At 41.1% G+C, this 12228-nt stretch overlaps 1 protein-coding gene across 3 annotated transcripts in view; it reads right to left on the bottom strand.

The window, feature by feature from the left end:
- The window catches only part of LOC101853221 (citron Rho-interacting kinase), a 68787-nt gene that overhangs the window by 35354 nt on the left and 21205 nt on the right, over positions 1-12228 (bottom strand). For all 3 annotated transcript variants that reach the window (XM_005091507.3, XM_013091279.2, XM_013091278.2), the window contains exons 15-23: positions 12007-12130; positions 10922-11041; positions 10304-10609; positions 9375-9794; positions 8156-8488; positions 6777-6857; positions 3940-4098; positions 1948-2058; positions 496-645 (exon numbers count right to left, since the gene is read on the bottom strand). In XM_005091507.3, the coding sequence (XP_005091564.1) occupies positions 496-645; positions 1948-2058; positions 3940-4098; positions 6777-6857; positions 8156-8488; positions 9375-9794; positions 10304-10609; positions 10922-11041; positions 12007-12130 (1804 nt within the window). The remainder of the gene's footprint in view (positions 1-495; positions 646-1947; positions 2059-3939; positions 4099-6776; positions 6858-8155; positions 8489-9374; positions 9795-10303; positions 10610-10921; positions 11042-12006; positions 12131-12228) is intronic.

The following is a 12228-nucleotide window of genomic DNA, read 5'->3' on the forward strand; positions in this document are numbered from 1 at the left end:
CGAGTGGTGAATTCCATTCAAGCGATTGCTCAACAATGATACGTAGAGTAGCGATCTGGTCCACACATGATCGGTTTTTGCGGAATCCTGCCTGGTTTCCTCGAAGCTTCTCATCCGTTGCCAGCTTGATTCTCTCAAGGAGTATCCTGTTGAAGACTTTCCCAGGTACATCAGCCTTTGCCACTCGCTATTTTGGCTCCTCCTTCTCCTCTTTCAGGGGGGAGACAGCGAGAAAGAGTTAAAAAGAGAAGGGGGGGGGGGGACACAGAGAAATATGAGAGACAAGGAACAAGGGAGGGAGAGAGGGGAAGAGAGGGAGAGAAAGAGAGGAGGGAAACAGAAAGAGAGAGGGGGTGGGGAAGAGAGAGAGAGAGAGGAAGAGAGAGAATGAGAGAGAGAGAATGATGGAGAGAGAGAGATTGAGAGAGGGGGGGCGTGAGACAATAATAAGACAGAGCATGAAATACTTGGCATTTTTTAGCAATTCAATCACACCTTAGCCTGCGCCACTTGGCGTTGTAGCTGTGCCACTCGCTGCTCCAGCTCCTCCTTCTCCTGTCTCAGCTGACCTAGCTGGCGGTCACGCGCGATGGCCTCTGCCACAGACCTCTGGGGCAACTTGACCGCCTCTGTAGTTTTATTATCCTTGAGGACAAAAAGCAGTCACTCAAATCAATAAGTAAACTATGAGTTTCTGTTTTAGTTTCAGTAAAGAGTTTTATGGCACTTGCAGCCCAAATAAGTCACAGAAGTGCCACAGATTAGTAGTAGTAGTAGTAGTAGTATAGGGTTTTACGGCGCTCGCAACTGCTAAGGTCATATGAGCGCGCAAAACACAAGTTGTTTACTTTCGCAAAAGTTCACTGCACGATTGGTTAACTAATTGACTTAAAAATGCTAAAATGTTAAAATATTAAAACTCAGTGTAAATATATTTGTGATTTAAAACAACTCTTATAAGTAACAATAAGAATTTTAAATAGTACGTTTTCATTTTACAATTTGCCATAAAGGCCAATGGCCTTCATAAAATTCAAAATTTTGCTGGGACCAACGACGGAAAAAATATCTTGCAATTTCTTGCATATATAATATTTCCTTCGGATCTCTCCAAAGTCTAGACATTCTGTTAAGATGTGTCTAATGGTAAAATCTGTGTCGCATCCGACACAGAACGGCTTCTCATCTCCCTGTAGGAGGTATTTGTGGGTCAGGGCCGTGAATCCGATGCGCAATCGAGTAAAAATGACTTCGTCTCTTCTGGAGAGGTCCGAAGGATTTCGCTGTTCTAGTTTGGGTTTTATTTCATATAGTTTATTATTTTTCTGCTTTTCCCAGTGGCTCTCCCACAGACTGGAGGGTGCCACAGATTAGAGGCATCGCTAGAAAGTAACATACAAAGAAAGGAAAGAGGAGAAATACGAAAAAGACGTTCTAAACGAAAGAAGGAGCCCGAGTACCATTCACAGTAAGTTTTGTTTGTTTGTTGCTGGGGTGGGGGGGGTTTTGGGGGGGGTGATTGACATTCAATACAATAGAAGGAGCAAACCACGCCAGAATGCCCGCATACCATCCACAGTAAATTATTGTTTGTTCGTTTCTTGTTGTGTTTTTTTTTTGGGGGGGGGGGGATTTCCAGTAAAAAGAAAATTACTCCATAACCGTAACCATTAATAATCTATATATCATCGCCTCAGAACTATTTTGTCCAAAGTGCCAATTTACTTTAAGTACACTGTTGACAAAATAGTTCTGACGCGACGATATATCAAGGTCTCTATGTTGAGGTGCTATTTTTAGCCTAAGGACACAAATGTCAAGCCCCTGATGGGGTTCGAGCCCATAACTTTTTGGTTGTGAGCCCAATAGCCTGACCACTTGACCACCAATGCCACACTGAGCCAAGTCACAATATCAACATGTAGTTAAATTTAATAATGAACCAACCTTGAGTTGTACCTCCAGTTTCTCTTTCTCTTCCTTCAAGAGCAGAGCTTTCTTTGCTTCTTTCTCCAGCTGTGTTATGAGGTCGCCCTCCATCTTCATCTGTTCTTCCAACTGAGGGCACAGAAAGATTTGACGTAAGCTCTCATACTTTTTTCTCTCCACTCTTTTATCACTAAAAACATGTGTGTGCACGCGTACGTGTGTTTGTGTGTGTGGGTATGTATGTGCACACAAGAGTGTGAGCGCATGTGTGTGTTTAGATTCTGATCAGAAAAGGGTCATTCTCAGAACCTAGAGAGACACTGCAAGAAAAGGACTGCCTAAATAAGTAACAATGCGCTCGCCTGATTCAAGTAATTTTATCTAACATGCCTAGCCAACCACCTCATCTATGCAGTATGGTGGGGGTTTTTTACTGTAATTTTCCAACTACTATGGCATGGATGAAGAGACAGAAACAGACCAAGAATAACTTCATTGAACTCTATCATAAGTGCCAGAATTTAAAAAGTAATCTGACATCAACCACTAAAGTAAAGTAAAGTTGTTCCCGTATCCGATCCAGACATTGGGGATTGCCTTGTTATTGAGACAACATCCTGGACCTCCAGCATATTGTGGTAGGGTGGCCAGTTCCTTTCCACGCCGCCTTTACTTCCCAACTCAAAGTCAGGTACCCATTACTGCTGGGTGGGCAGGAGGGGGCAAAAAAATATGAGTCCGAACCGAGGATCGAACCCGGACTTTCCGCTCCGAAGATGAGCGCACTAACCGCTCCAACACTGCAACCTCCATCCACTACTACTGTAAAAAACGGATATGCTATTACTAAAACGACCCACAATACCACTGCTATAACATTTCAGCATACCGCTACAGTGACAGTAAAAAAAAAAACATTGGCTACTGCAATAATTATCCAAAATTCCACTACAGTAACAATCAGACACATCATAACTGTAACAAACCCATATACCACTACTTTAGCACTCCAACATTTTACAACCATAACAAGCTGAGAGACCATACTCCAACACATCACTGCTGTATGATAGTATCTAGCAGCTGCGGTGTAACAGTTACGGTCTTTAACGCCCCACAGGGAAGACATGAGTTCGAATCCCATAAGGGGGATGTCTTTTATCGCGTGTCTCCAAATTACTTATTATCTCTACTACATATAATAGAATGTTACCGTGGATGCCACTAGGATTTTGTGAAAACATCTGAAAATTTAAGAAGTGAAGTTACAAAACAAAAAGAAAGCTAATAAACAAAACTGACATGGGTTTAATTAAACAGTAAACAAATGCATAGAATAGTAACTGTTCTTCTAGTGAAAATAATGGAAATAATGGTGAGAAAAAAGCGGGAAAAAACAGCATCCCTGTGTTGAGAAACAAACAGACTGGTGCCTATGATGTAGCGTTTAGGCACTTTGCTGTTGAACATAAGAGACCTGAGCTTGATTCCCAAGAGGAGAGAAACTTATTGAGTATCTCAATTTTTCTGCTGGGATGTTGTATCCCTCTCAGCCCGACGGCCCTGACAGGCAGGATCGGAAGCTCGTCTCCTAAACGTTTTAAATTGAGTTGATGGGAGAGAAAAACACCTATATTTAACCCTTCCAGCCCCAGCCATTTTTGTGCACTCCCTAAGCTCAGTCCCAGCCAATACAGCAGTATTTAAGAAAAAGAGGCGTGCATTCTAATAAATTATGCAGTATCTTTGTAAAATGATGTTTAGATGATAACATATAACAATGTTTAAAGGTAAATGAACAAATATAATAAAAATTAAAGTTTGATTAGGTGAGTTAAATTCAATAAACACACAAAATCCGGTACCCCCCGAAACTGAGAATATAAGCTCTTGGGATGGTGGGAGGCACAAGCGCTGCTGAAAATTTATGCGCATGGAAGAGTTAAAAAATAATGTAATTTTTAAAAAACAAAAACAAACAAGAAAAAGAAACAAATGGTGCGAACAAACCTGTGCTCTGAGTTCGGCCACGTTTGCTGTCTGTACCTCCAGGCGTGACTTCAGCTCGGCCACAGATTTCTTACTTTCCTCCAGCTCCCATTTGACAGCCTCGCCCTCATTCTCCAAGTTCTGATTTTTCTTCTTCATTTCCTCCAGCTCTGCAGCGTTCTAAAGTCATGTGTGAAATCAACAAAATGTTCAGGTTTTCTAATCTTAGTAATTTTAGTAGTAATTTCATGGCACTTGCAGCACAATCTGGTCATATATTTAGTCGCTTTTAAGCACAAGGGGGCTATCTCGAAAAATGCTGTTGTGAGAAAATCGAAGGTAAAGTTTTTGCCCCTTGCTCAGTTTCTTTAAAAGACAAAGAGAGTTTTCTCTATAACCAAACAAATACATGTATACACACCAGTGAAACCAAACTTCTCCTTTAGGTAGGGCAATGTTCATTTTTGGTGTAGGTCAAGATTTCTGGAAACCCCTGAAATCTGGGCTAGCCTGCTTGTCCATAAAAGCGACCATTTATGCAGAAGTGTCAAAGATTACAGATGCTGTAAAAGTGTAACAAACAAAGAAAAGGAGATAAGGATGACAGATGTTTGATTGGAAAGAAGGAGTTAACGATATGTTGTTGTTGTTGTTGTTATCGATCCAGCAACAGCTGGGCTCTCGCCCTTCTGTCCAATGCCATGTAGTGATAAGTGCAGGTCTGCAGCAGTTGCTGTAATGTTCCATAGAGTGTGTTGTCTATGTTAGGTCTCGGAGGGAGAAGGGTAGCTCTGATGTCATTTAGGGCTGTGCAGTGGAACAGGTGATGCTCCAGTCTCATATGCATAGTCACACAAGGGACACATTGGGGGAAGTTCCGGGTTTATTCTGTTCAGGTGGAAGTTGAGCTGTATATGTTCTGTTCGTAGGCGGAAGATCGTGGTCTGTTTCTTTCTCTGAAGGCGGTTGGTATTGTCATTCCTTTTTGTTGTGGTCATATGTTTGAAAACTGCTCTGCCTGTCTTTCCCAGGGCCCATCTGTTCATCCAATCTTGTTTGTTGTTGCTTTTAATGATTTGTTTTGCAGTGTTGTATGAAGTTGGAGTGTTGGGTTGTTCCTGTCTAGATCCCCGTTTGGCAAGTGTGTCTGCTCTGTCATTTCCAGGTATGTCTGAGTGTCCGGGGACCCACTGCATTACTAGGTTGATGCCACAGAATGTTATCAGATGATGGGATCCACACAGTATATGGGTCAAATCTTGGTTTAGATGATGGTCATTTTCTATGGCTTGTAATACTGATAGTGAGTCAGAGAAAATCACAATACTCTGTGCTTTTCCAGGATGAGTGTCAAAAACTGTGCGGAGATGGTACAGTGCTGTTTCAATTGCCATCATTTCTGCATCGTAGTTGCTGCATTTCTCTCCACAGGCTGCAGAGATCTCATTGGAACTTCCATCTGGGTACTGTATTAGTATTCCATATCCGGCTTTGGTTGTGCCTTTGAATGCTGAGCCGTCCGTATAGACGTCTATCCAGTCATCTGAATAGCTGTCGATTGTTTGATGTGATGCAAGCATCAGCGTCACTGGGTCTGAAGATTTTGTGCTCTTGTCTTTGAGAGATGTAATGATTGGCTTTTTTAAAGAAAGGTGGGGAGGGATGTTTTGGCTGACTCTTTTGGTTTCTTTTCTGTTTTGTGGTAGATGGTGGCTCTCCATTAGTTCTGTTATGTGATGCATGATTGACTTTTGTTGAATTCATTTCTTTGGTTTCCATGTTTCTACTAATTTCCTGTTTGGATGGTTGGGGCACATTCTTTTTGTTCTTTCATGTAGCTCCAAAACTGCTTTATCTCTGCAGATTCCCAGGGGTTCAATATTTGCAAGGATTTCGCACGCGGCGGTAGGTGTGGATCTCATGCCGCTATTTATAAAACGAAAGGCATTGTTTTGGACCTTGTCAAGGGTGTTGCAAGTAGTTGTACTGCACATAGTGAGTAGACTATTGCTGTATTCCAGGGAAGATCGGACATAACCCAGGTATAGAGTTCTCAGAGTTTGTTTGTCTGATCCCCATGAACTGCTTGCGAGTTTCTTTAAAAGTTGGAGTCTTTTTTTTGCCTTGTTCCTTATGTTCTCCACTTGGCTTTTCATGGTTAGCTTATGGTCAAGTTTGACTCCTAGGTAAGTTGGATGCTCTTCTTTGGGGAGACTTTCATTTCCTATCTTTAGTTTGAGATTTTCTTTGGCTGCTTTATGGCTCTTCGTGAAGATGGTGTATACTGTTTTCGTGCAGTTTATTTTAAGTTTCCATTTCTGACAGTAATTATGGAGCCTCTTGAGGTCTTCATTTAATTTCCCTGCTCCTACTATCGTGCTGCGATGTGTCTGCCAGAGAGCAAGATCATCGGCATAAAGAGTCTTTTCTGATTTCAGCACGTTCGTTACATCATTAACACAATGATATCAAAAGTTGAACTGATACAGAAAGAAATTCTGCACATCAAAGTCACACAGAGTAAACCTCAAACTGATATTTCATAATTTTTCCCACCCTTTCTCTTACATACAAAACTATATTATAACTTACATCTTCTTTGTCGTCTGCTATGCAAATTTTAAAAACACCCAAGAACAATATGTGACAATTTCAGCATATTTGCTCATTGGGGAGAAGGGCTAACTAAACCTTTTGCTTACACACAAAGGAAAATTAAATGAAATTGACAAATGTAATCATTATGTTTTCAAAATAGCTCCATATCCAGACACAAAAAGACAACCATCAGACACATACGACTAATGTGCAATTTCCCATTCATCCTTCACCCATAGTTCTTACAACTATCAGCATACCTTTTTCTCAGACCCAGCCTCACTTTCAAATGACTTTAGTTTCGTTTTCAATTCTGCAAGCTCTGCCTCCAGCTTTTGGCACTGCTCAGAAAGGGAGAGAACAATGATAAACACCATTACACATTTATCCTTTCACAAGCATAGAACCAGATAGAAGCACAGTAAAAAAATCCAGGTTGGCCCTGGAAAGCAGGGTCGAAGCAGCCCATCTCTTAAATATGATCGAAAGTAGTGGTTGTTAACCTTCTTGGAAGTACTTAAGCCTGCACGTTTCATAATTATATGCTTTCACTGAACCCTTCGAGTGATGTGAACAGAACAGAATGGACAGACAAATGAAGACACACACACACAAAAACACACCCACACAAACACAGTGTGCGCCTTGACCGCCGAACCCCTGAGACTGACTCACCAAACCCCTGAGGTTCAATCAAACTGAGGTTATGATAAGTTTTAGTAAGTGCTTTACGGCACTTGCAACACAATAAGGTCATATAAGTGCCCAAGATTAGAGGTGTTACAACAGAGTAACAAACACAAAAAAGAAAGATGATAGATGTTAGATAGGAAAGAAGGAGCAAACCATACCAGAGCACCCACCAACCACCCACCGAGGTTAAGAACAACTGACCGAAACTGTGTTGAAGGGGGAGTAAAGTGTTCCCAATTAAATGGAAAGCTTAAGAAATTAAAGACTATTTTTAAGTGAAATATTGTCAAAGCCTTTCTAAAATTCAGGAAAGTTTGGAATGGTAAAACCCTGATGCAATAACAACAAGGATGTAGAATTTATCCAGTCTATTTTACAAAACACCCTGATAGTGTTGTTTAGTTGTGTCACAGCCGATTTAATTTACCCGTAATTTAAGTCACTATTTTACTTCATCTGTCCCAGTTTTTTTCCACTATACATGTCAACTCCTTAAAAAATAAGCTCTGCTTCCCATGTACATTCTATTTTCTGAAAATATATAAGTTTATGGCCTTTACTTACTAGGTTTACCTGTCCTCAAACATTTTCCAACATGATATGGTGAAATAATATAACTAATTTCCCCTGACACAGGCTATAATTTGTTAGCAACATTTTGAGGGTTAATATCATCACACTTATTACCCATATTCCCAAAGTCCATTTAAAAGTTGTAAGAAAATCAGAGAAACAACTTTTATTCAATGCTTATTTTCATTCTTACTACAACATAAGTACTTTATTTTCAGTTACTATTATTGTGGCAAAATATGAACCTATCTACTAGAGGCTGAAAAATGATCTGAGGGTAATGGTACTGCTTTTCAGCACAAACAACTTTGAACAAACGTAATGATTGGGAGGAGGAGGAACAAAAGGAACTCTCAGCCAGCTGCCGCCATACCTTTTCGTCCCCATCTTGCCTGAAGCGAGCAGCCCCTCTCCACTCCGATGTCCTTCTGGGGCTCTGTTTCTCCAAACTCTCCACTCTCCTCTGAAGCTCGGACTTCTCTCTCTGCAGCCTCTCCACCAGACCAGAGCGCACATCGCTGCCGCTGATACGGGGGTTACGTTCCTTGCCTGCACGCTCAGACTCCAGCCTGTCCACAAGTTGTTTCAGACGATTTACTTCACAGCTTAGCCGCTGAACATCCGTGTTGTTGGAAGCAGCCGTGGATAACTGGAGTTTTCCAACACTACCCTCCAGTCTGTCCATCTCTTTGTTTAGTTTGGCCACCTGAACAAGACATAATAATAATAATAATAATAGATAGCATTTGTATAGCGCATATCCCCGCTCAACAGCAGGCTCTATGCGCTTTACACTATATTATTACCCCAGCAGACCATAGAACACTCCGAAACATTCTCAGCTTCCCGGGAAGCATACAGTGCGAGCAGCCGATTAAGCGCTCAAACACTAACAAACTGACAAGATCTTTCGCTGTCTATAGCCGGGTACCCATTCCCACCTGGGTGAAGTGAGGAAAATTCGTGAAAAGTGCCTTTCCCAAGGACACAACGTCGGGCCCTTGACGGGATTCGAACCCACGACCTTACGGTTGCGAGTCCGAGAGCCTAACCACTAGGCCACCGACGCCACATAAAACAGGTTAGCTGTTTAGATACACTACGGCCAAAGTTTTGAAACATTTTTGTACCGCAGTTTCTTAATCTGCAGTTTTCATTGTACGTACTTGAGAAATTCAAATTCCAAAGGTTGAATAAAAGCAAGAAAAGATGCTTAATGTACATACAATTGTTTAAAAAAGAAAGTTTTTTTCTCTCTCCACAAAAATGTTGCTGTGTGGGCTCAGAACAGTTGAACAGTTTGCCAATGATAATTAGATACATAACTATAACTTGGCACCTCACAAAATACCATTCCCTCTACAAAATGTTGACAGGGCTATGTGCCAAAATGCACCGGCCCAAAGGCTGCATGATTGAAAACAACAATTGCGCAATGTTTAGACACATTTTCTTACATTTTTTAAACATTTCATTTTTTGTGAAGTCAAAACAGCATTCAAATGATTTCATTAAAAGAAAAATTCCTTCAAACACACTACGTCTCAGAACATTTAGAAAATTTTGTTAGTAGAAAGCTTTATCTTCCATACCTGCTCATCCAAAGAAGATTTTTCCTTCTTAAGAGTTTCCAGTTGGTTCTCAGCAGACCGTTTTTCTTTTTCCAGCGTGTCTTTCTCTCTTTCAACCTTACTTTTATCTTTTTCCAGTCTTTCCACATCCCTTTTAGAAGTTGTTGCCTCCTCTCGTCTCTTTGCTACCTCATGCTCCAGTCTCTCTTTCTCCTTCTCCACAGTCTCCAGCAGCGTCACTTTCATTTTGAGCTGAGAGACCTCAGAGTTTTTGTCCGACTCCTGTTTACAGGACAGTTGCTTCATCTTCGAGTCCAGCGCTGCCTTCTCAGAGGTCAGAGTCTCAATGTTCACCTTCTCTCTTCTCAAGTCCATTTGAAGCTTTTCAATTTTTTCTTCCAAGTTCAGTTTTTCTTTTTCCATTGCAGTCAGACGTTCAACCTGAAAAGAACAGAATCCAATAAAAATCTCCAAGAAGAGTAAAACTTATCTTGCTTCAGCAGGAGGAAATATAGAGACGTAAGCACTCAAGTTTTGCTGTGCTTGCAACTAAAAAAGGTCATATGGTGAGCGAGACTCAAATTCGTCATTATCCTTTTAGTTCACAGTATGGCCTGTTTTGTTTTGTTTTTTAACTTTGTAAAATCTGAACGGTTACAGTAGCCAAAAATTCAGTAGAAATAACAGTAACTGGCATTTCTAAAATAGCACAATTTGCATTTTAGAGTAAAGATCAATGGGCTTCCTCAGATAGAGTACTCTGTTGGGATCAACAATGGAGGCCAAATTCTTCAAATCAGTGCATTCAAAATATGTCCTTCAGCAAGTGGTAGTGTAAAGCTAATAGTCAGCGTACTGACTCTCAGACCCTGTAGGCTCAGGAGGAGACAGGGCACAAAGAGCTCATCTAAAAAAGCACCAAGTATAAATAGATGACAGTGTTCACTCACTTTCACTTCCAGCCTTCGGTTCTCCCTCTCCAGGCTCGACATTTTCTCCACTTGCCCTTCTAGCTCGTGTTTCTTCTTCTCCACCACCTCCAGTCTCTCTATCCGCCTCATCAGACGATCTTTCTCTCTCTCCACCAGCGACACCTTGTCCTCCATCCCCTGCTTATCCCTCAAAGCAGTCGTGATGCGACGTTCAAATTCAGCATTCTGTTGTTGTAGGCGGGTCAGCTGGAAGTTCAGCTCTGCCTTCGACTTTTGCTCTTGATCGTTTTTAGCTGAAGTCTTCTGAAGGCTCTCAACTTCAATCTGAAACATTAAACAGCGTTTTTTCTCTCAGCAAAAAGGGAACAAAAAAAAGTAGACAAAAACAAAGTCATAAAACACCATGAGTCCTGCCTAATCCCAGAATGTCACTTTAAGCATAAGCACTTAGTCCTCAGCCTTTTTCTTTACAAATACCAAACAAACATCACATTGTTTCTATTTGCATTGGCTTGAGGGAGGAATGTTTTACATTGTATTTCCTCAAGCAATGACAGAAAAACTATGGGCAAAATCCTTGTGGGATCTAGATTGAGTCAGTATATGAATCAACCCAAAACAGAACACGCGACCAACCTGTAATTCTGAGTTCCTCTGCTGCAACTGTTGTAGATGAGACTGAATGTCAGTGTTCCTCCTCTCCAGCTTCTCCATCTCCACTGTACGGTCGTCCAACAGGCCCTGGAGGGTTTCCACCTACAACAAATTCAACACTGTCAACTTTTGCACATTTATTCATTTCTAGTTTGTTTTTTTAAAGAACTGTGTGACCATTTGAGCACCTCATGTTTGTACATTTCCAGTGGAAAAGACTGTATCTGAGATTGTGCATTCCTTTGAGCACCCTTTGTCTATTTATTAATTTTCGGTAAAAAAGAAAGATTGAATTTGAGCTTGTGTGCTCATTCAAGCAAAAGAGAAGCCACCAAAACAGTGATTACTATTCAGCGCCAGAATAAAAAAGAAATAACAGACACCTACAGGCAGCGAAAAAACATCAAAAGCAACCTTCACCTCCAGTGAGCTGCAGTGTAATTAAACAAGCACATTTCAACAGTATCTTTCTTAAAAATCCACATCACCACTGTGATGATCTATTAATGCTAAAGAAAACAAGACCACAGACAGAAATACATAGAGTAAAGAAGGATGAGCAAGTCGCATGATCCAACCCTATTAACTGAACATCAGCATAATGTGTGAATATTAACATATCTATTTCAGTTAGGAGAAATAACAATCAAAATTGTATAAGACCCCCCCCCCCCATTGTTGAGGGGAAATGTAGTTGTCTGGGACAGGTGAACGTTTTAAACAGTCATTACAATGAAGAAAAAAACACAAAAGGAGAAGTGGAAAGTGGTTGTTCATCTGTACATGGACAAAGTGACAATCATGTCCTTCTGGAAACAAGTAAGATCATAGACGGAGATGACACTTAGAAAGAACAGATGTAGGAAGTACTTGTATAACACAATCACCTGTACAAACGGCCGCTTCCCATTTCCCCCCTTGCCTGTTCTTTACATTACAATGACACTGTGTAAGCCGTCCACCTACAATGAGTGACTGTCTGAGACAAATTTGACTGTATTGCTTCCGGTTACACAGAAAAGAACACCTTAGATATTCCCTACATGCATGCACACAGAATGCATTACCTGAGTGGTCAGCGATGCCTCTCGCCGCTCCAGCCGCTGCCGATCAGAAGTGACCTTGGCCAGCTGCTCCTCGAGAGAACCAACTCTTGCCTCAGTCGCTTCCACCTGACAGTCGTACTTTTTCCTTTTCAGATTAAAGTGAAAATAAAAATATTGTTCTATTAGTGAAAAATCCCCAACAGAAAGCAAAAGAGACAAAGGCAGACCAAAAATAGTTTACCT

The sequence above is a fragment of the Aplysia californica genome, unplaced genomic scaffold (assembly GCF_000002075.1).
Source record: "Aplysia californica isolate F4 #8 unplaced genomic scaffold, AplCal3.0 scaffold00031, whole genome shotgun sequence".
Lineage (NCBI taxonomy): Eukaryota > Metazoa > Mollusca > Gastropoda > Aplysiida > Aplysiidae > Aplysia > Aplysia californica.